The sequence below is a fragment of the Oratosquilla oratoria genome, chromosome 16 (genome assembly GCF_046742065.1).
Source record: "Oratosquilla oratoria isolate Oo_2021 chromosome 16, ASM4674206v1, whole genome shotgun sequence".
Classification (NCBI taxonomy): Eukaryota; Metazoa; Arthropoda; class Malacostraca; order Stomatopoda; family Squillidae; genus Oratosquilla; species Oratosquilla oratoria.
This window is the reverse complement of record NC_134792.1, coordinates 46,814,676-46,839,496: the sequence shown is the minus strand read 5'-3', so window position 1 is coordinate 46,839,496 and position 24,821 is coordinate 46,814,676. Positions and strand designations below refer to the sequence as shown.

General features: G+C 39.0%; 2 protein-coding genes across 6 annotated transcripts in view; one reads left to right on the top strand and one right to left on the bottom strand.

Moving 5' to 3' along the window:
- LOC143033964 (uncharacterized) overlaps positions 1-14,344 on the top strand; it is a 38,611-nt gene extending 24,267 nt beyond the window's left edge. For 2 of the 5 annotated variants that reach the window (XM_076199696.1, XM_076199698.1), the window contains exons 2-11: positions 3,379-3,530; positions 3,968-4,238; positions 4,348-4,475; positions 4,684-4,860; positions 5,035-5,209; positions 5,542-5,720; positions 6,086-6,267; positions 6,550-6,690; positions 8,597-8,785; positions 10,979-14,344. In XM_076199696.1, coding sequence (XP_076055811.1) covers positions 3,974-4,238; positions 4,348-4,475; positions 4,684-4,860; positions 5,035-5,209; positions 5,542-5,720; positions 6,086-6,267; positions 6,550-6,690; positions 8,597-8,785; positions 10,979-12,737 — 3,195 coding nt within the window. In that variant the 5' untranslated portion in view covers positions 3,379-3,530; positions 3,968-3,973 and the 3' untranslated portion in view covers positions 12,738-14,344. Of the gene's footprint in view, positions 1-2,932; positions 3,176-3,378; positions 3,531-3,967; positions 4,239-4,347; positions 4,476-4,683; positions 4,861-5,034; positions 5,210-5,541; positions 5,721-6,085; positions 6,268-6,549; positions 6,691-8,596; positions 8,786-10,978 lie in introns of those variants that run through there. The other 3 variants (XM_076199695.1, XM_076199697.1, XM_076199694.1) reach the window with 3 other exon arrangements.
- LOC143033965 (uncharacterized) overlaps positions 1-16,853 on the bottom strand; it is a 253,952-nt gene extending 237,099 nt beyond the window's left edge. Inside the window, exon 1 of the mRNA XM_076199702.1 lies at positions 16,656-16,853. The gene's annotated coding sequence lies outside the window, so the exon portion shown is untranslated. The remainder of the gene's footprint in view (positions 1-16,655) is intronic.
- Between the last annotated feature and the right edge of the window lie 7,968 nt (positions 16,854-24,821).

Genomic DNA, 24,821 nt, shown 5'->3' with positions numbered 1-24,821 from the left:
CTCTCGTAAAAACTCTTGACAGTTCTTAGAAGCTTTCCTACTATCCCGTATATCTGCAATACCTCCCACAGTGCCTTCCTATCTACCCTGTCATAAGCCTTTTCCACATCCATAAAAGCCCAAAAAACATCCTTACCTTTTCCTATAGCTTTCTCACATATCTGTCTTACCACAAAAATCTCATCTACGCAACCTCTACCTGTCCTAAATCCACACTGTTCCTCACCAATTACTCCCTCTGTTCCTCTCCTAATCCTCTCAATCAAGATCCTCCCATAAGCCTTCCCAACTACACTTAACAAGCTAATCCCTCTGAAACTACTACACTCACACTCCCCTTTTCCCTTGTAAAGTGGAACTATACAGGCACTCTTCCAGTCCTCCAGCACTCTACCTTCTCTTAAAGAAACATTAAATAACCTCACCAGCCAGTCCACCATCACTGTATCTCCTTTTTTAAGACATTCTGCATGGCATTCATCCTGACCAGGTGCCTTACCTGCTCTCATAATAACAACTGCCTTCACTTCATCCTTCTTTATTTCTCCTCCATTTTCCTCACTCATCACGGTCATTTTCTTAGCACTTCCCACTGCAACTATCTCTCCCTCCCTATCCTCCTTCACATTTAGCAACTCCCAAATACTCTACCCATCTTCCTCTAACTGCCTTCTCTTCCATTATCATCTCTCCATCTGCACTTTTTACCTTTTCTTCTCTACTTGATTCACCTCCTCTTCCTCTTAATTTCTTTCCAAAACATCTTTTTATTACTTTCAAAATTTTCTGTCATACACTTACCCCATTTCACATCTGCTCTCCTCTTAGCCTCCTTTACCTTGTACTTTACTTCTCTTCTCTTTTCTTTGTACCTCTCATATGACTTCCTCGTCCTATTTTGTGACCAATCTGTGAAAGCTTGCTTCTTCTTTTCTATAAACTTTTTTGTTTCCTCATCCCACCATTCACTATCCTTCCTTCTATTCCCTTCTGTCCTTCTTGTTCCACACACCATCTTTGCACACTTTGTGACTCCCTCCTTGAACCATCCCCATTCCTCCTTCACTCCTAGTTCTACTCTATCCTTCACTCCCTCCCACTCCTCTCCAATCTTCTTCTTGTACTCCTTCTCCTTTTCCTTTTCATTTAAAGAGTTCACTCTAAGCACATCCCTACCTTTTGCCCTTTTCCTCTTTCTCCATCTATCCTCCACTCTCAACTTACCTTCCACCAAAAAATGATCTGATATTCCCCCACTCTCTCCCCTTAGAACATGTACATCCTTAACTCTTCCTATTATACTATCTACCACTACATAGCCCATTAACACTCTATCTACCACCCTTCCATCCACCCTCTCCCATGTGTACTTATGCTTGACTTTCTTCCAAAACACCGTATTTGCTATCATTAACTCTCTAGACACATCTCCACCATCAACTTTCCACTATGATTCTTTCCTGGAACTCCACATTTCCCAACACTCCGTCAATTGGTTAATTTCCTACCCTAGCATCAAGGTCTCCCAGTACTATTACATTGACATTTCTCCCTAATCCCTCAATGCACTCATTTAAATCTATCCAAAAAGCCTCCCTTTCTTCTACACTCTTCTCACTACCAGGCCCATATGCACTTACAAAAACCCACATCTCCTTTCCCAGTTTCACCTTCATCCACATTATCCTTAAGGAAACCTCCTTCCACTCCACCACACATTTACCTATCTCTTCACTTACTAGCATAGCCACCCCTTCTCTCCCTTGTTCCTCCTTTCACTCCTAATAACCTCCTAACTACACTCCCAAACTCACATTCGCCTTTCCCTCTCAACTTCTCAACTTAGTTTTGCTCAAAGCCAACATATCCATCTTTCTTCTCACAAGCATACTACCTATCACTTCCCTTTTACTCTCATCTGTACCACATCCACGCACATTAAAAGACCCAAACCTTAGGGTGCTGTTTGAAAAACTCCTAGACCCTCTTATGCCTTTACTTTTTTTTAGGAATGTCCCCTGTGAGGCTACAGGGAGAAGGATGCCTGGTCCCAATCCCCATCCCATTTTTCTCGCCTCTTACAATCCAAGTGGGAATACTTTGTGGCAGCATTCTTTTCCCCCACCACAGGGTAGGCAAAACAAGAAAATGAAATTCAGAAAAATGGTACAGGTTGGGGGTTGGGGGACAGCATAACGGAGGGACAGTAGCAGAATAATAAAAGTTTCATCATTTCTCTGTGAGCAGAGTCCTCCTCTATCACAGACAAAATTATGTGTGGCTCTGGTCCATAGGGGCACCCCATATAGACCCTTAGAAATCTGCCAAGTTTCATATTCCTAACTTAAAAAATAAAAGATTTAAGACCATTTTAAGTAATTTCTGTGACATCCATCACATGGCAAGATGTTAGTTCCTGCTGTGGCCACCAGAGGACTCTGACAGCTTGCCTCCATATCCCAAAATATTCACTTAGGATTACTTTATAAATGTGCCAAGTTTCATGGTTTTTACCCAAAAATACATAAAATGGCTCCAGGATTGGTCTTAGATCCCCCACTATATGGGGCAAAGGTATTTCAATGAGCTGATGTCTGGGTCTTTGGTTAGTAACAAATCTAATCTTGTGGGAATGTCATCTCCTCTTACCCAAGGTCACTTCCTTTACCCATTGGGTCATTGTGTTCTCCACTGCTATACTTAGCAAGGTATTTCCCCAAGAACCTGCTTTGCTGCTTGCTTCCAATTGCTTGCAGATGATTTCACTAGAATTAAAATCTCCAATAAGAACTATATTGCTACTTTTTTCAATTTATTTATTGTTATCTATTTATTTAATGTTTATTTTTTTTATTTTTTTTTTTTTTTAATCAAAAGAGCTGTATCCAATAAAAAAATTTGATATTCAGCTTCATTCCACACTCTTGTCTTGGGTAGGTCATATGCCAATATGAAGCCTTTCTTATTATGTCCTTTAGTGCTAATTTCTAGAACTGCTTCACCTTTGCCTTCACTCACTCATATTTGCTTTTTCCACTTCTATGTCACTTTTCTCCACAAACATTACCCCTCCACCCAATTAATCTTCTCTATCTCTTCTCCAGGTGTATCTATTGTTCCCCAACTGTCAGTAAAAAATTCTTAGGAGTTTTGTTTCCAATACACAAAATATCAGGTTTGTTTATTCTTAAGTAGTTATTTATCTCAAACTTAGCTAATAGTAAACAACATTAGCATGTGCTACTATAAGTTTCCTTGTGTTGTTCCATTTGCAATACTGCTTTCCTGTTTTTTTGTTTTTTTTTTCCTTAAGAAACATCAGACAGGGTGTGACAATACATTATTACACCCAGGCACATTCCTACATCTTATTTTCAGGATTGAGGACCCTTAGGCAGCTGACCAGGCTAACAAAGAAGTACCTTGTCAATCCATTCCCCATGCCTTTTTCTCAGCAAAATATTTTTTAGACAAGGTTGTTAGCCTACAATGCCCTTCATCCCTTCTATTGTACATCTAACAACACACAGGTAATACAATGGTGGCACTTTAACTGTTCCCATCCCCAAGTAACAATCCAAAGTTTCTATAGGATCTATGGAAGGGCCCAAGGCTTGCTACCAGCTACTGTGTGCCTGTGGTTTCTGATCAGCGAAACTTGAGGCACCACTTATTAAAATTTCATTGTTAAATAATGGGTTTTCAACAGTTTTCTTTGAAAGGTAATATTTCTCAAACCTATAGTTTTAAATTCTCTCCTATTATGTATTTACCTAACTGTAGTATACAGGAAAGGAGCAATGCTAATTGGGTCCTACCTTCTATTCTCTAATTTTCTAACATACCTAAACTCAAATCATGTGGGGTTCTAACTTAATCTATATCTTTGATTTGTATATGATTTTCATCTATTCAGCTTATATGGATCTTAGTTTAAAAAATAATTTCTAATCTATTCCTCTATAAGATAATAATGGCAACAAGATCAAAGAACAAAAGCAGAGTGGTAGATACAACAGCACTTGGAGAGGTCCTTACCAACCAGTACAGGCTAAGTTGTGAATTATGCAACACATATCCAGTTTGGCGTGTGACCCATCAACTTTCTAGAGGTCTACTTGATATTGACATCATGGCATTATCTACTCAAGACTGGGTGTCACTTTGCTCTGCAATTACAAATAGATGTACTCCATCAAAAATATCAATTCAGGTTTCAGAAGTATCACCAACTAAAGGTGGGTTTACAAGACAGATAATGAAAAAATTATATGGTTTCTTGAATTTACTACACCGAAACATTTCCTAATAATGACTATGACCTAAATCAATAAAAAATTCCTACAGAATTTCAAAGGACACTCAAGATGATTGCAGATGCCATATCCAAATGTTTATCAACTTCTAAAAACCTCATCTTTCTTAAACTCTCAAGGTTTCCCCTGAATGGATCTCTAAATGAAGCTTTGTGTCAAGTAGGTTTAGATTTACTGTATCAAACTCATAGTGCAACATTGAAACAATGTATAAAGTGTAGCACCAATTGTGTGTGTGTGGTAGCGTGTGTGTGTATATATATATATATATATATATATATATATATATATATATATAAACAAGCTCAATTGTCATCAAGCTGTATCATTTTCCTTTATTAATTGGCATTTTTACTTCAACTGAAAGGGATTAAGAAACACCAAGACTCTTGATACCATAGAACTTGTGAACTGCTCCTTGAAGGATAAAGGCACCGAAAGATTATGTCAGAGTATAAAGAATGTGCCATCAATCAGAATCTTGAAATTAACCAACAATGGCCTCACAAATATTGGTTGCACTGCTGTGGCTAACTTAATCAAAGTATGTTCAATTTCTTTTGTTTAAATGAAGTTGTTCTTTTAATCATTAATGGTTCAACTACTTACCGCAATTTAAGTCTTAGTGAAACTACACATTCTACAATATGTACCACAGCTCTTATTCAGTTGTCTTCCCATTTTATATTCTACATCACCTGTCTTTACAACAACTCAGCACCAAGGCCTGAATAGGGACAGTGCTATGTGGCAAGATACTTTACGCTTAGGACTTCCTCATCTGGATAACATGAGAGGTCTACGAAGAATAACAATGAACAACAACCCAAAACTTGGTGAACAAGGACTTCAGTCACTAGTGGAGACTCTGGAACAGGATCTATGGATAAAAGGTATGTTTTATAGTTCTACATTGGAGGAAACTTGTACCATACCCAGACACCACATAGTTCTTCCCCAAGTGACTTACGGGCCAATCTGGTGGCTGTTGCTGGTTACTTTGGAGCTGTGGATCTCCTGCAAGAGAGATTTGGGGCAACAGATTGACTGATGAAATACAAAATATGAATTTCAGGTTTTGGTCAACAGAAGGTACATCACAGTTTACAAACAGCCCTTAACCACACTCAACTATAACTCCCTGACTTGGATCCCTATGATAGAAATAAACTACAAACTACACAAGACAACATAGTAAGATTAATAACAGGATGTATTTTTTCAGCCATAGATCTTCAGCACTGTGGACTGACAAAAGAGAGTGGGAGATTAATACTAAAACTTCTCAGTGTTAACAAGGTACTAGAAGTTATAGACCTGAGGAATAACCCTTTTGTAGAGAAACAGGTTCAGCTTAATCTTAAAGGCATTTTAAATGAAAGAAATGAAGAGGGCAATGGAAAAGTAAGAAGAATATGGTTACCAAGTGGCCATCTCCACTGTTCTGGTTTTAGTGGTTGATGAATCTTTTGATATATGCTCTAAAAGTACTGTTACTCTGTTGTTCACCATATATATTGCATGAACTGCACTTTCTTCAACTTGCACAGAGGAAGTAGCCCTATAAGCTGGCATTATCTCCAGATCAGGCCCAGGATCTCATCAAACAGATCTATGGTGGTCCAGCCAGTGGCTGTCACTAGCTTTCTAGACACTGCAGGGTCTCTATAATGAATACCTAAGATACTGCAGTGTTTTTATAATGAGTGCCTAAGGCTAAACCTTGGTACTCATATACTAATACAGTACTAAATTTGTTGAACTTTCAGTGGTGCATGGAAGACATGATGGAACCAAAATCTGCACATGTTCTCAGTGGTGAGAGAAGATACTCAGAGACCTGTTATACAAGTCCGAACAAAAAGCAAGACAGTGGCACAAAACACATAACCAATGTAAAAGCACAACCTGGTATTCCCTGGCGTATAGAAAGTCGTCTTCTTGAGAGAAGGTACAACACTCTGTGGTATACTTTTGTTCTTACCCCCTTGCATAACAATAATGCTGTTAGAAAGCTACTCTTCCCAATTCTCCAAGAAACACCCCTTTTACCCACCTATCCCTTTTTCATGTAGTACAAGTATTTCAGCTATAATTTTTGTTGAAGTCATTCTTTAGAAAAATATTTTCCTCCTACTAGTCCATACACTAACTTGTGATCAAATTATACTTTGTGTATCTAAGTTCTTTCATACATAATGTGGTAATAAAGTGGTATATGTCTCCACATTAGGGAAGGTCTTGCCCCAGGAAGCACCCAAAACCAAGAAAAGTTAACTGAGAGCCAAGAACAGAGCTCAACAATTGAAGCTGACAAAGAATCCATGCCTGAAGAAGACAGACTGGAAGAATCATTCAGCCTAGATGAAGTCCAGTAAGCTATCTCTGTACTAAATATACACACCCTATCCAGTATGATTCCTTTCTTCTTAGCTAATCCATCTGTCTATGGTACACTGCTGTGTCAAATACTGAAGTAGTCAGGATGGTGAGGCATAAAATTTCTACAATTTCTATTAAACCCTTTAGTACCATAATTGATTTTGATTAATATATATATATATATATATATATATATATATATATATATATATATATATATATATATATATATATATATCATGTATATATATACACATATATATAGTATTTATCATCTTATCAACCACATTAATTTCCACTTTAATTCCATGTCATTATGGTTTTGACTAATGAGGAGCTCGATGGAAGCATATATGGAAACTGATACATGGTCAAGCTAAGGACTCAAACCCAGCTCAGCCGTAACAAATAAACAGTGACTTAGCCTACTGCACAACGGGCTAAGTCACTGTTCACTTGTTATGGCTGAGCTGGGTTCAAGTCCTTAGTTTGACCATGTATCAGTTTCCATATATCCTTCCATCGAGCTCCTTGTCAGTCTCAACCATGATGGCATGGAATTAAAGTGAAAATTAATGTGGTTGAAAAAAAGTATATATATATATATATATATATATATATATATATATATATATATATATATATATATATATTGCAGATTAATACTTATGTTCATATGGCCTTAGGTTTGAATCCCATTGGGAGTGACCATTTAAATATATTTACCTAAAGGTATTTTCCCCATTATAAAAAGGATAGCCAAGCCAAAACATACAGCCACCCTTCACCCATCCCACATTTGAGGAAAGACCAAGAATGAAGTGAATGGGGCACTGGATATAAGAAGAATGTCTGTTGAGGAAAGAGGGGAAAAGGGGCAAAAGATGGGTGTGAATAGAAAGTGGTTGCAAATGGATAAAGAAATTATGCAACCCAAAGGGATTTCTTCCTGTTAGCTCTGTTTATTTCCTAAGTGGATTTTTTTTTTTACCATGCCATGTAATGAGACAGTGAGGGTAAACCAGTTTTGGCTGTTAGGCCCTGCTATGGAGGTGCTGTGTCTTACTGCATTGCCTCTGACCTAAGCAACTGTCAGGGGAGAGATTACCTATGAGCTAGAATGGGAAGGATAATAAATGGATCTTTTGTATGGCTGTAGGGTAGCTCTATGCTTTGACTTGGCCACACCTCTTACCTCTTCAATACAAGTCAAATATTCACATGCACATCAGGTTGCATTACAGAATATAAAGGTGCTATTATACTCATTCTCTTTCACCTTGAATAAATATAATGTCACAGAAAATGTGATCAAGCCTATTCACAACAAAATAAATATAATCAGGAAACTGATGCCAGCATTCTTGTATATCCCATTCACTGCTCATGATGCATACATAGGTGTCATTGTATTCAAGAGGTTAGAAGGGGGAAAGGGCATTTTGGTATGTATGTAGAATTATCAAGTTTTGATAATGTATATAATGTATTGGAGAATGGTTGTATTTGGATGATGTTGTGATGCATGAGGTGGAATGGGTGGGGGGATGGGGGTGAGGTAGTATGTGTCAGAAAAATTTGACGCAGCCCAAAGAGATTTCTCCCTGTCTTCTCCTTTTATGCAGGGGGGACAGAGGGGGGGTCGCCAATTTAATGAAGCAGCCTTGCTGTGGATGTGCTGTGCCTTGTGACACTGCCTCTGACCCAAGGCAGTGGACAAGGTGCAGGGATGACCCGTCATCCAGGAGGTGCTAAAATAAGAGGGAGGGTGGAGGGGAGGGGAGTGGAGTGTATTTAGGGATGGAATGGGTGGGAATGATTTTATGCCTTTTTCTTTTTGGCTACCTCCCTTGTAAGGGGAAAAAAGCCTTGATATATGTATCAACTTTTTGTAACAGGAAGCTTTGTAACTATTACAAGAGGAAAGCTAAAAAGGAAAAACAAGAGAGGAAAACCATGGAGAAACGATTGCAAAGGGTACTGCTCAATATCAAGGATAAATACATTTTAGAAGAAACTGCAGTTATTCATATAGAGAAGTGCTTCCTCAGATTCCAGCAATTTCTGAATTACCTTCAGAGATCTAGGTAAGTCACAAAAATATTCATAAGCTTAAGTGTTATTCATGAAAACCAATGGCTTCAATTTACAAAACTGAATGACACACATTGTTATCTACACAGTAACTTCCAGGGACCAATGACAGGTACCTGCACAAAGGGGTCTTGTGAGAAGGGTATCAACCATCTCCCTGATGCATGTCTTCAAATCCTGTCAACACCCTCATTTCCATTTGAATGTGTAGCCCTGAAGGGCTGACACTGTCTTTGGACTGGGCCCAAGATATCTAAAATTTTGTGTCCTACACCTTTAAACACAAGGAGAGCTGACAGCTGGTGAATGTTCCCCTCTTCTTCCTCCAACTATAAACCAGTGACATAAAAACAGTCTCACACTTATACATTGCAGACATCGTTCCAAGGTTTCTTCCAAGAAGAATCTATGGGAGAGCCCAAGAACCACTGTGAGCTGCTGTGATGATGCAGATATTCAGTCAGTAATACTTCAGGCAACAATCACCTATTAGATACAGTAGCTTGCATTTCCATAAATTTGAAGTGGAGGGATTGTAAAACTGAATGCATTCTTCACATTCATAATTTCCTGATCTATTCAAACAAATTTACATACATATATACATATTCCAAAGGGTTTTTCCCCCTTACAAGGGAGGTAGTCAAAGGCATAAATCCACTCCCACCCATTTCCTCCCCACATACTCCACTCCCATTCACCATCCCTCCCTCCCTCTTTTCTTGGCTCCTCCTGGATGATGGGGCATCCCTGCATCTTGCCCACTGCCCTGGGCCAGAAACAATGTAGCTAGACACAGCACATCAACAGCAAGGCTGCTTCATATCAGTGACCCCCCTCTCCTTCCCCTCATGCAGAAAAAGAAAAGATGGGAAGAAATCCCTCTGGGCTATGTCAGCATATCATTCACACATACTCCCTCACACCCCCTATCCCCCACCCACTCTATTCCATGCATCACAGTATCATCCATACACAACCATTCTCCACTCACTCCTATCTTGTCTTCTCTCTTCCTTCCTCAACAGACATCCCCCTCTTTCCCAATGCCCTTTTTAGCTTATCCATCCATCTCATCCTTGGTCACCCCCTCATGTTCATTCCCTCCACCTCTGCCTTCCACACCTCTTTTATTAATCTTTCTTCACTCATTCTTTCCATGTGTCCAAACCATCCCAATATGCTTTCATCAACCCTATCTCCCAACTCCCCACTCCCACTCTCCTCCTTATTTCTCACTCTATCCAGCCTATCCCTATCATACTTCTCAGACATTTCATCTCAAATTTATCTAAACTCTTTCTCGTGTTCCATATATTTGCCCCATAATGTGCTGTCAGCACAATCACCCTTTCATACAATCTCCTCTTAGCATCCATTCCTAAATGTCTATTTCCCATTACATTTTTTAATCCCCCAAGGCATTTACTTGATTCTATCAATCTACATTCTACCTCCACCTCAACTCCTCCATTTTCTGCCACATATGCTCCCAAGTATTTAAAGCTATCCACTTCCTCCAGTCTTTCTCCCTTAATGTTCACTTCCAATTTGCTACCCTCTCCCCTTGTACATCTCATTACCTTACTTTTACCCACAATTATCTTCAACTTCCTTCTTTCACACACCTTCCCAAACTGTCACTAACTTCCTTAATCCCTCCTCTGATCCTGCTGTAATTCCAGTGTTGTCAGCAAACAACAACTGGTTTATCTCCCATTTTCCTCCATTTTCTTTAACTATCTCCAATCCCTGGCCCATTACCCTTGCATTTACCTTTTGCACCACCCCATCCATGTATAAATTGAACAGCCATGGTGACATGATACTTCCCTGGTGAAGTCCCACTTTTACCTCAAACTGCTCGCTCTCTTCATTTCTAATTCTAACACACTGTACTACTCTAGAAAAATTCTTGACTGCTCTTAACATGGCTTTTCTGCTATCCCATATATCTGTAATATTTCCAACAGTATTTCCCTTCATATTATTTTCTTAACCACTATGATACTCAAGAATTTAAATTCAACCCCAAATTGCAAGTAACTAATGCAGGGATTACCATGTATTTTCATATCATAAAACTTAAACATAAATTAGATTATATCAGTTTGATCAATGAAGAAATAATCTAATACCACTTCAAGTTCTCAGGGCTCTCTTTACTGTATTTGATTACTTTTCAGTTTGCATTTCCGGCCAAAGTTCACCAAGACTATGGAAACTCAAACCCAGACTCTACACAAAGTTAGTGAGTATTTTCTCCCTAACTGTGAAGATAAACCAAGTACCAGTATATCTGTGACCAATGAAGAACAATCTGATGAGGGACAAACAAGAATGGAAAATGTTCCAAAACAACCTCAAAGTACTGACCATGCACAAACTAAAGGTCCAGAAAGTAAAGATCGTACAGAAATTAAAACTGCAGATGATCACCATTTAACAAGAATTACACATGAAACTGAAGAATGCAAGCATAACACTATAAAAGAAATGCCTGTTGCCAACCCAGCAAATGCCAATAATTTTCCTTCCATGGCAGACCTTCAAAGAGACATAGAAATTGGTCAACAAATGTTAGATAATAGTCCACGTAGTAGTAGTATAGACTCTCAAGATGTAGCACCTGTTTCTGAGGTACCTTCCAAGGAAACCAGTGATGACAACCAACCTCAGCTGCAAGGTGACCTGTTTGAACCAAACACCAAGGGAGCAATGTCTCACTTAGAGGGATATTTAAATTTGACAGATACAATACTCTTGAAAAAGTTTCATGAGGATAGTTCCGAAGTAAAATCCTATTCTAAGGGCAAAAGTGATGATGAAGATTATGATGAAGACTTTCAAGAGGAAACTACAAAGACTACCAGTTCTTCAACAAAAGGAACAACAGAGACAGACTCAAATGATGATACAATTATGAACAGTAAGAATGTACAAAAATCTTTGGTCACCAGCACTGATGGTGAAGATAGTGATTTAATTGAAAATTCAAATATAAAGGTCAATATGGCTACCATTACCAATGTCATGCCAATATCAAGCAGTTCACACCAAAACGAAAAGTTTTCGACCCAGGAGCAACAACTTACACCCATGACTAAATTGTCTAAACGATCACTAGAAAAAAAACATCCTCAGAAAGAAATGGTAGACCTAGCTTACAAGAAGTCTGAGATAAAATCAAATAGGGATGAAACAATCCCTCAAAGGAATATGACTGCAGATGGAGTGGACCTCAAGCAACCAAGACCTGCCATTGGTCCTGTGGATCTCAAGAGTGAAGGACCTGTCATAGATACTGTGGGTCTCGAGGATCTTAAACCTAGTGCAGATACAATGGATACTTTAGGGAATGAGAAATACAATAAGAGACCTGTCATGGATCCAGTGGACCTGGAGACTACAAGATTTGTTATGAATCCTGTAGATCTGAAAAATGCAAGACCATTTAAAGAACCTGTTGATTTCATGGATCCTACAAATCTCAAAAATGCAAAACCTGTCATGGATCCTGAAACAGACACAGAAATCAGTCAAAGAAACAGCATTAAAAGTGACATATCTAAATCAGAATGGACTGAAACAGATGATGAAAAATTGCGTCAGTTAGGCAGAGGTCGTATTCATTTATCAGCACGTAGTGGATCATCCTCATCAATCCAGAGCATAAGTATTCAACTTCAACAGGGACACAACCTATGGTCCAGAACAGGTGAACCCAGAAAAAAGACATTTTCCAAACTTAAAAACATATCAAATTCTAGTGAGCAACATTCTAGTCATTCCATCTCAAATGAAGAAAAACAAAGTACATACATGGATTATGAAGAATACAAGTCTGATTTTGAAATAAGTGATGTTGACGGATTAAGCCTGTCTTCGGTATCAGTTGTCTCAACAGACAACCCTGAAGGAGTTACAGTGACAGAAGACTTTTGATAATGATTTATGTGATACATTTCTAGTCATTAAATATAATAAATAAATCATGAGTATTGAAGTAATATAGAATTCATATTCTAAGCATATCTAAATGAGTAACATGACATTGTGTATGTGTGTGTGTGTGTTTACCTAATTGTAGTTTACAGAAAAGGAGCAACGCTTGTTGAGTCCTGTCTCCTACTCTCTAATTTTCTAACATATCTAGACTCAAATTCATGTACAGTTCCAACTGAATCTATATTTCTTATTTCCAATTATTATATTTAGATTTGAACTCATGTATTGTGTGTGTATTTATCTAAGTGCAGGAACCAAATTGATCTCCACCCATATATGGAGAGATTAGACATATTAGACTTGCCATCATTAAAAGTAAGATAAGAAAGAAGTAGCATGATTGCAGTATTCAGCTCAGTGAAGATAATGGATGAAATTGAAAGATATCTCTTGTTATGGGAACAAATTGAAAAATAGCTAATACACATTTGAAGGATATCAAGAGAAACAATTTTCCATATATATGTGTCAACTCGTGCAATAGCCTAAAAGAATATATAGTCCAATCTAAAACCATAAAAAATTATTAAAGCAAAGTTAAATCAGTGGAGACAAAATGACTGAATTCCATAAGCACAGTTCCTTTCCTGTAGTCTACATACAATTAAACAAATACTGTTAGATGATCTCATGAAGAGTGCCTCCAAGTGGTGGTCCTACAAAATGGATGTTAGAGAATAATCTTCCTACCACCCATCTTCAAAACTCATCAACATCCTACCTCAATTTAGAGGTGCCTGAGGGGCTGGCACTTTGTCTCTTGATCAGACCCAGGATCTCTTTCTATATATCAACTGAATTTTCTCCACCTTTTTATACAAGAAGAGTTGACAAGTGAATGCTCTCCTCATAATTTAAGCTGATGACATAGACACTGACCTCCCAGAGAAATCTATGGTAGGGCCATTGTCAGCTACTAAGGGTTATGGGTTTCCACTAAGTGAAATTCTGAACACTTATCATTATTACAAATAGGTACAGCATATGTACAGTTAGGTAAATACAGGAACAGAACTATACTTATAAGGGCCCCATTTCTGTCTCCCCATCACTCAAGCTTGGCTTTAAATAAATTCATGTTGTAGACATAGGTGTTACTTGACTGGACTATTTTATTATCCAGGTTATTCCACAGATCAATGCATCTATATGAAATAATGTATGTCATACCATCTTTCGAACACTTTGTCTATGTTAGTAACTTTCCATGGTTTTTTGTTGGCCATATAACCTACAATAAGAGGTCTTCTAATTTTTTTTTTTTTTTTTTTTTTTTTTTTTTTTTTAATACTTCTTTCATAGTTCTGGAAACTTATTACTATTGTCTTTACAAAAGTGGAAATATTAGAGGGTATATACCAAGCATTCATCTATCCATCTGTCCGTCCATATATATATAAACTTACATAGCAGAAATATATATTTTTGTGGTGTGTGTTGATAGACTGCATTTGTGTCCTCTTTTCAGTAATATGGTCTCTTTTTGTACTGTGTGTGTTAGGAAGAATAAAGAACATACTTTGTACAACTAATACAGAGATGTATGAATACTATGGAATGCAAAAAAAAAAAAAAAAAAAATCAAAGTTGTTTGGATATTTCCCTTCTTGAATTCATAAAATCTAGAGTATAATATAACCTACAGTATTCTGACTGTAATGAATTAAAACATTTTGCTGTGACTAATGCCAGTTTTCTTAATTGCATTTCAGTCACTGCTTCCACTTTTCATTCATATTACATGTTTTGTTACCTAAAATTTCTGTTAATTTCATACCCTATGGGCTATGAGGCACATATACATATGCACAATGCACGTCAGCTATGGTACCAAACATATCCAATGAAGTTTATCCCCAGAAATGACCCAATACAACAAACACCAGAAATTATCTCAATACTATCTGCCTCCTGAGCCTATCAACACATACATTCAACTCAAGATACAGCCCTGAAGCGGTGTCATTCTGTCCTCAGACCAAACAAATTTTATTTCACTTTAAGGAACAGATGAGAACATCCCTTCAGACCATGCCATAGTTTTATCCATTCACAAATTCTCATTATTCATTCCTATCTCCTACACTCTCTTCCTGTTTGACAGACAGTGCTCATACACCCAAAGTCCCCTACACCCCTATCCATCCAACTACCTTATCCATGGTCTTCCTATCAAGTTCACACTATCCACACTTTGCTAATTTTTCATCACCCATTCTTTCCACATGCCTAAACTACCACAGCTTTCATCTACCCTATATGCCAGATCTCTTTTCACCCCATTCTCTGCCTTACCTCTGCATTTCTCATTATCCATTTTTATTACATCAACCATATTTCTTATGCATTTCATCTAAAAAACATTCAACTCTTGAATCTTCCATTCTGCCTTCTTTATATGCAGCCTCTGCTCCACTGGGTGCTATGGATACAATTCACTCTTTATATCCTTCACTCTGTGTTAATCCCCAAATGCCCATTTCTCATGACCCTTTTCCTTCCAAACAGACAGTTCCTTGCATCTTTCATTCTATAATTCACTTCCATATCCACTCCTCCTTCATTACCACATGCAACCTCAAATACAACTCCACTTCTTCCAGGCTCTACCTTTCATAATCAATCAAACCTGGTTCCATCCTCACTCATTGTACATTCCTTTACTTTAGCCAACATTCACTCTCGGCTTTCTCCTTACACACACTTTCAAACTCGATCAACAACTGTTTCAGTCTCTCAGAATCAGCCACATTGGTATCATCCACAACATTACTGGTTCACTTGCATATCTCTTCACTCCTGCCCACCAACTCCCAACATCTGTCTAGTACATATGTTTGCTTCTCTTACCACCCCATCCATCCATGTGTTGAACAACCCTGAATTCTCAACTCATTTACTCTCTCTATTCCCAACCCTCAAATTGATATTCCCTACAATTCATGTATGATGTAAGGTACTTTGACCACCTTCAGTAGATTTTTCCTATGCTATACTGACACATCTTTATCAATCCTGTCAAATACCTAAAATGAACATGGCCAGCTGGACTGAGGAACACTCATGTTTAATATCACAAATATATCAGAGCCCACAACCCAGAGGCTAGTGCCAGAATCAGCAGATACCATAGAGCAACAGGTCTCCTGCAAGAAAGAATTAATGCAATTTACTGAATCCCATGGCTACACTAAAATACATCTAATACTTGTACTTCCAATTTATTCCCTCCACATTCGGGTGAATAACGTGGACACTTTCTTCAGCCTGCTCCAAGCTCATTATTATTCAGAGCTGCCCTATGAAGAGAGGTGCAAATTCCTTGGCTTACAGACGCTGGAGGACAGAAGAAAACGCGGAGACACGATTGAAGTCTATAAGCTTCTTCACGGATATAAGGACATTCCCTACACCAAGTTTTTCAGCCTCAGCACAACTGGACTCAGGGGCCACAGTTACAAATTAGTTGTTCCGGACCACTGGAGAACTTCGCTCAAGGGAAACTGGTTCACAATCCGTACATTGCGTGAGTGGAATCATTTGCCAGATCATGTAGTGACTGCACCGTCAGTATCAACTTTTAAAACTAGGTACGACAGGCACAAAGGGTATGAGCAATCAAATACCGGCGCAATATTTTAAGAGGTGGGGATCCAACAAGAAATATTCTTATTTCCCCACTAACCAATACTAGGTAAGTAAACAATACGCCTTGTAGATCACCATAATCCACATTCATTTGGCTTAGTAATAGCCATCATTCAATTTGTAGTTAAATTTGCGTTATTTTATAACAATTGGCATACACTGTGTCAAACTTATCATACGTATAATGTTAAAATGTAAATAAATTACCTTGTTCCACATTTGGTGAGCAACGGTTATCCTCGTAACTTTGTTCCAATCTCATTGTCTGCCGGATAAATCACCTAAACACGTTGGACCGTCAACTATATCACCACTTTTATCTTTTTTCACCATAACTTCGTAGTTCTCTACCTTATTGTGGCTAATCTCCCTACTTCCTGCCACAGGATAAAGAAAAACGCACTTAATTTTTTCCTGTGATTAATTCATGCCACACCACTCCATAATATTTTAAACACACGGACGCCCGGAATTTTGAAATCCGCTTTATGTCTGGCAGTAGTGGTGGGCAGCTACCGGTAAAGTTACCGGTTTTATCGGTAACAGCCTTGACGGTAGCTTACCGGCAATAATTCTGCTACCGTTAAGGTTCCGTTAACCGATAAGCTATACCAAACACTCGTGGAGCGGTAAGCACGTCTCGGCTTGGTGGTACTGAGTGACGGTAGTGGTGGGCAGCTACCGGTAGTTACGGGTTTTATCGGTAACAACCTTGACGGTAGCTTACCAGCAAAAAATCTGCTACCGTTTAGGCTCCGTTAACCGATAAGCTATCCCATAATACTCAGAGAGCGGTAAGCACGTTTCGGCTTGGTGGTACTGAGTGACAGTACTGACGGCCCTACGTAGGATGAAAATTAACAGGAACGTATTCAACGTGCTAGATCGTCCTGCTCCCTTCTCGGCCCACAGATGCACAGTACGAAATGTACGTATTCGAATATGAAAATTAACAGACGTGCTAGATCGTTTTGTTCGCATCTCGGCCCGCAGAGGTTCAGTGCAAAATGTACGTACAGTATTCGATTAGTCTGCCTATGTGATCTAGAAATGAAGAGGTTGGTCAAACTACTCGAAAACTTTTCAGTCTGCCTGGTTAAAGGATCCCCTGTTTAAAAAATGGTTAGCGGAAGTGAAAGAGGATGGAAATAAGGCACGTTGTAAAGTTTGTAGAACGGACATGAAAGCTCACAGAACGGGGAGATTGGAGAGACACTGTTTCCACACTTATCAGATCTTCATATTTAACTTTATATTTAATGTTTATTAATATATGCATATTTACATAAATGTACGCAGTTGCTCATGAAAGACACCATCTGCATGTTACAATCTATTTGTACTGTACTTGTATTGGAGTTAATCACAAACAAGTTCACAAATACACTTATCAGACACGCACGAGTGATGACTGACAAGGATATATATATAAGCTATGGGTTGGGGCAGGGAATACAGTATACCACAACAGACTCACGGAAAGCTGAGACAAGAATAAGCGGGCAGAGACGATCAAAGATTCTGGTGGATTAACACTGTGCCCATTGAAGTGGCCTCTACGACGCAAGGTAACGTGTTATTCAAAAATCATATTTTGTTAGTGATACGCATGTAATTATTATTCGCGTAGTCTTAAGTAACTAATATTTGCGAGCCTTACCATTGGTGGAGGTGGCGCGCGCTGGCGATTCCGGTGGGCATGTATCCAAATGGATACACAGAATAAAAAATTAAAATAAAATATATGCGTGTGTTTTTTGTCCATTTAAAGGTACTATAACATAAATATAGGGATCGTAGAGTCCTGCTAATACAAAATTAACGTAATTCCAATATAAAAAATGACAACTATGAACAATTGAATAAAACTTTGACAGAAATTCAAAGGGTTGAGATTATGTGTTCATGAGCCTAATATAAGAGGAACTTGGTAAAAAAAAAACATTATGAAAATGACCTACATATGTCAATTCATCTCACACAAAACCTTTAAAACCTCAATTGTACAAAAAGACTTTGTCCTGACTAAATGAAAAATGGGTGATTTTGGAAATTAATTTTTGTGTAATGTGTAAAAATGATGCATGTAATTATTTTTCTTTTATGAAATTGTGTTTCTATGTGAAAAATATATTCTTTGTATGAAATTGCACTTACATAGAGACGGAAGTGGAGTGTGAGAGGGGGAGGGGGGGATTGGTGCGTAGGCCTATGCACTGAGGTAATGCTGTGACCTTACACGCACCCCCTCCCACGAGAGTTGGAGTAACGACTCGGAGCGCAGGATTTTTATAGTGACGTTACAAAACTTGAGTTGTGACTACACACCATAGTAGGATGAAATTTGTTTAGATTTAAGTCATAAAGGCGACTCGAACTTGGGACGTCACTACTACCTCACGAGTCTTTTACCGGTAAATTACCGGTAATTCCGGTAACGGCATTGTTGTTTACCGGTAATTCCGGTATTGAAATTAGCGGTATTTGCCCAGCACTATCTGGCAGTATGTAAACAGTAAACCAAAATTGTTAAATTTAAAATTACGACCAAGAATCTGATTAATTTTCAATTTGTGTACCCAGTGTAAAAAATAATAATTTATTTAATCTTTTCAGTTTTGAGTGTTCTGAAAAAGAATAATAATCTGGCTTCTAGAAAGGGGATGTTGCAAGAGGAATTTTTTTCACGTTAACATGTGATACATATATGCACACATTCATATATACCAAAAATTCCTTTACCTCTTATAAGTGGGTGGTCTAGTCAAAGCATACCCCATTCGTCGCCCCTCCCCCTAAAGCACATTGTCGATGACGGGCATCTCTGTCCCTCTAAGGTCAGTGGCAATGCAGTAGGATACATCGCTTCAAGTGGATGAGGGGTATGGTAATCATATCATGAAACGGTGGAAGCGCTGTGCCTTGCTGCATTGCCACTGACCTGAGAGGTATGGCGAATTCAGGAATCCCCTTTATCCACGGGCTGCCAAGGAGGGAGAGGCGACGAATGGGTGTAGGGTGGGGATACGTTTTGACTCAACTACCCCCATTGTTATATTGTAAGAGGTACCAGGGGCGTATGTGGCAGTCCAGGGCTCTTGAGATCCAGGTATTTGCTGACAGACACGACTCACTTCGCTTTTCCCATGTCATCAAAGCTATGCACAGTCCCACGAAACAAAACATCACAGTGAGATCGTCAGAGGGTGTTCTCCTGAAAGCAAATCCTCAACAGATAGGCTGAGCACTTTGTCAATCTTGTCGACCAAAAGAACCCTGGCGACCCTAACATCCTGAACCAACTACCAGCGCTACCAGCTTAGGAACCTGGACCAACTACAGGCGACATACTGTATAAAAGCTCTGGAGGCCTTCAACATACGGTGTCGTCAAAGAATCATTGGTCTGATATGGTAAAACAAAGTACCATACACTAAAATCTTACAACATACATAAATCTCAAGCATTGAAGCATCGCTAGCAAAGCGTCAGCTGCAATGAGTGGGTCACGTCATTCGCATGCCTGAAAATCAACTTCCCCGACAGAATATTTACTGGTAGCTACCTGATGCATGTTGCAATGCAGGGGGTCAGAACAAGTGTTATAAATATCAGCTAAAACACACACTCAACAGGTGTAACAGCGCACCAATTGATTTTGAAACCATTGCCTCTGATCGCACCTCATGGGGAACAAAGTACTCAAAAGAGGTCAACAATCTTGAGTCTGCTCACAACCAAGCACAGGGCGACTGGCGGGAAAAACATATCAGCTCAACAATAGAGGTTACCCGCCTGATCTAGATCTGACTTGCCCGGAGTGTGGAAGGATATGTGGGTCAAAAATTGGGCTCTACAGTCACCTCCATTGGGATCAGCTACAAAGACCCTCAACATCACTGCCCAACTTCACTCACCCATCTTACCTGACCGGAGCACTGTTGTCGATCACCGACAGGCCGCCCTAGCTAAGTAACATATGCAACAGTAAAAGGCGTGCTCCTAACGGTTACAAAATATTACTTTTCTCGATACCACATGAAAAATGTACGTCTGTGATTCACCGTGTTCTTGATTTACGTGGTGGACTCATGATCGACAGCTTATTACCGTCTCAGATAAGAGCTTAGAGCTCATATATGACCGATCCATGGGTAATAATGTGACCTTACACACAAACACACACACACACACACACACACACACTTTCGTCGGATGGACGGCGAAGATTGGAGTTACGAAGAAAAATCAAATTTTACGTGGATCTCAACGTCAAGGAAGTACATTATTGTATTTACAGGGAGGGGGAAAGCTCGTGGTGTAGTGGGAAGGTGAGAGAAAAAAGGAGAAGGGGAGGGATTACTGAGGGAAATGGAAGGAAATGAGAAAGGGGGGGACTTGGTCCAGGAGGCCAGGCGTCTTGTAAACAAGCGGAGGACTGAGGATTTTGGAGAAGGGATTAACAAAAATGTAAAGATTGGAAATATACTTAAGAACAGCACAATGGAAGGTGAAGATAATAATTTCCAGGGATTTAATGAGGGGGGGGGAGGATACCAACCTCCCCCGATTAGCAAGACTAGAGGAAAAACTTGAACAAATGACCGAACATTGGGAGAGTAGGTTCGGTAACGTAGCAAAGATTGCGTAGAGTTGAAAAATTGGAAGAATTAGAGAAGGTGAACAAAAACTTAACTAATGAAATAGAAGAATTAAAAAGACAGTTAAAAGAAGTAAGATATGAGAATGAGGTATTAAAGAGGAATACATACATACATATACCAAGGCTTTTTCCCCCTTCCAAGGGAGGTAGCCAAAAAGGGAAAGGCATAAAAACACTCCCACCCATTTCATCCCTAAATACACTCCACACCCCTCCCACCCTTCCTCTCATCTGAGCACCTCCTGGATGACGGGTCATCCCTGCACCCTGCCCACCGCCCTGGGTCAGAAGCAGTGTCGCAAGACACAGTACATCCACAGCGAGGCCGCTTCATTTAATCGGCGACCCCCCCTCTCCGTCCCCCTTTGCATATAAGGCGAGGACGGGGAGAAATCCCTTCGGGCTGCGTCAAAATTTACTCACACATACTACCCCACCCCCCACTTCCCCGCCCATTCCTCCTCATGCAGTCACAACATCATCCATATACAACCATTCTCCACTCACCTCTGTCTTCCGTCCTCTCCCTTCCTTCCTCAACAGACATTCCCCTCTTCCCCAAAGCCCCCTTCACCCCATCCATCCACCTCATCCTAGGACGTCCCCTCATGTTCACTCCCCCCACATCTGCCTTCCATACCTCTTTTACTAGTCTTTCTTCACTCATTCTTTCCATGTGTCCAAACCATCCTAATATTCTTTCATCAACCCTATCTCCCAAATCCTTTTTCACCCCTGTTCTCCTCCTCACCTCCTCATTTCTCACTCTAGCCTAGTAACCCCCACCATACTTCTCAGACACCTCATCTCAAACACATTCAAAATCCTTCTCTCTTCTTCTCTTATGTTCCACGTTTCTGCCCCATACAGTGCTGTTGGCACAATCACTCCTTCATACAGTCTCCTCTTCGCATCCATTCCCAAATGTCTATTCCTCATTACACTCTTTAAACCACCAAGGCATTTACTCGCTTATCTCAATCTACATTCTACCTCCACCTTCACTCCACCTTTTCCTGCTACACTTGCACCCAAGTATCTAAAACTATCCACTTCCTCCAGTCGCTCTCCCTTAATGCTCACTTCCAGTCTACTGCCACTTTCACCCCTTGTACATCTCATCACCTTACTTTTAACCACATTTATCTTTAGCTTTCTTCTATCACATACTCTCCCAAACTCTGCCACCAGCTTCCTCAATCCCTCCTCTGACCCTGCCACAAGCGCAGTGTCGTCCGCAAACAACAGCTGGCTCACCTCCCACTTTTCTCCATTTTCTTTAACCATCTCCAATCCCTGACTCACTACCCTAGCATTCACCTCTCGCACCACCCCATCCATGTATAAGTTGAACAGCCAGGGCGACATAACGCATCCTTGACGAAGTCCCACCTTTACTTCAAACCACTCACTCTCTCCATTTCTAATCCTAACACATGCTCTACTATTCTCATAAAAACTCTTGACAGCTCCCAAAAGCTTTCCTCCTATCCCATAAATCTGCATAACCTCCCACAGTGCCTTTCTGTCTACCCTATCATAAGCCTTTTCCAGATCCATGAAAGCCCAAAAAACATCCTTCCCCTTTCCTATAGCTTTCTCACATATCTGTCTTACCACAAAGATATGATCTACACAACCTCTACCCGTCCTAAATCCACACTGTTCCTCACCAATTACTCCCTCTGTTCCTCTCCTAATCCTCTCAATTAAGATCCTCCCATAAGCCTTCCCTACTACACTCAACAGGCTAATCCCTCTGAAATTACTACATTCACACTTGTCCCCTTTTCCCTTGTAAAGAGGAACTAAAGAGGAATAAAGACAATAAAGAGGCCATAGCAAAAGAAGCACAGGGTTGGAAAAAATCAAAGAAAAAAGTAAAATTGCATTTACTGACATAATAAAACAGCAAATGAAAGAACAAACTGAAGACTCGGTTATTAAAGTGATGAGACAGAAGGAGAATATAGTAAGAGACTTAGCAGATAAAAAGAAATGTATAATTATATTAGGAATGGAAGAGAAGTATAACCTAAATAGAACCACAAGAATCAAAGAGGAAAAAGAAAAAGTAAGCAGTTTACTTGAATTAGTTAAGGAAGATGAACCTGAAATCATGAAACAAATTGAAGAGATATATAGACTCGGAAAGTATAGTACAGATAAGACCAGACCAATTAAGGTTAAATTCAGGTTACAGACGACAACAGAGAATATCTTAGCAAAAACAGGGAAACTAGCAGACAGTGAACAATATAAAAAGGTGTGGATAAAAAGAGAAATGAATAAGGAGGAAAGAGAGGAGGAAAAAATGAAAAGACAAGAAGCTAAGAAAAAAAACAACGAGAAGATATCAGAGTCAGAAAAAGAGAAATTCTATTGGAGAGTAGTGAATATGAAAGTAAGGAAATGGGACATACTAGAGAAAAACAAAAGTGAAACAGAAAATACAATGGAAGTAGCAGAAAATTAAGAGTGTCTTACACAAATATTGATGGATTGATAACAGGAGTGAATGAGCTGAATGATTATCTGAAGGAAAAAGAGCCGGACATAATGGGAATTGTAGAAACAACATTAAAAGGCCCACTACCACCCAACAGTGTAGGATATAATGCATATAATAATTGGATTAGAAACAGAGAGACAAAACAAGGGGGTGGAGTTATGTTCCTGACTAAGAAGGATATCAATGTGAGGTGTGTCACATATGGAAAGAATACAGTACAGATGATTACGATCGAAGTGGAAGACAGAGATAAGAAGAGCAGAAAGTTTGTAATAAACTATGTGCCTCCAAAAACAGCCTCGTGGGAAGAGAGTGAACATAAAAGTATGTTAGAAGACACAAGGATAACATTAAATAAGATAATGGAAGATAGAGGAAGAATAGTTATGATGGGCGACTTTAATTGCAAAGAAGTCTGCTGGGAAGAGATGACAGTAAAGGGTGGAGACGACTCATGGGGAAATGTTCTACTTGAGATGATTATTGACCACACAATGACACAATGGATCCAAGAGAACACTAGGCATAGAAATGAAGAAGAACCATCGAGACTAGACCTAATAATCACATCTGAACCTAAAATTGTGGAAAAGATTGAATATAAAACACCAATAAGTAGAAGTGACCACATATTGATTGACTAAATGAGGAGAAATACATGAAAAGAAATGAACAATATAGAAAAGGAAGATTGATGTATGAAAAAACAAATTTTGGTAAAATAAGAGAATTCTTTCAAAAAGAAAACTGGGAAAGAATATACAAAGAGGAAACAACAGTGGAAGAGAAATGGAATATTTTGACAAAAAATATAAAAAAGGAGTGGAAAAGTATGTCCCAAGACAAAAACTATAAAAAAAATATGTAAAGTGCTGGTACAATAAAAGTTGTAGGGAGTTAAAAGACAAAAGAGATAAAGCTTGGGCAAAATGGAAGAAAGACAAAAGACCTGAAAGAAATTGAAAATATATACTTGTTATAGAAATGAATATGTACAAGTGTGCAGAGAGGAAAAGAGAAAATATGAAAAAGATGTCATAGAAAAATGTAAAGATCAACCAAAACTATTTTACAGATTTGTAAACAACAAACTGAAAAACAAACATGATTTAGAGAAATTAAGACAAGGAGGAGTTGAATACACAGAGGAAATGGCAGAAATTATGAACAAGCATTTTAAATCAGTGTTTACAAGGGA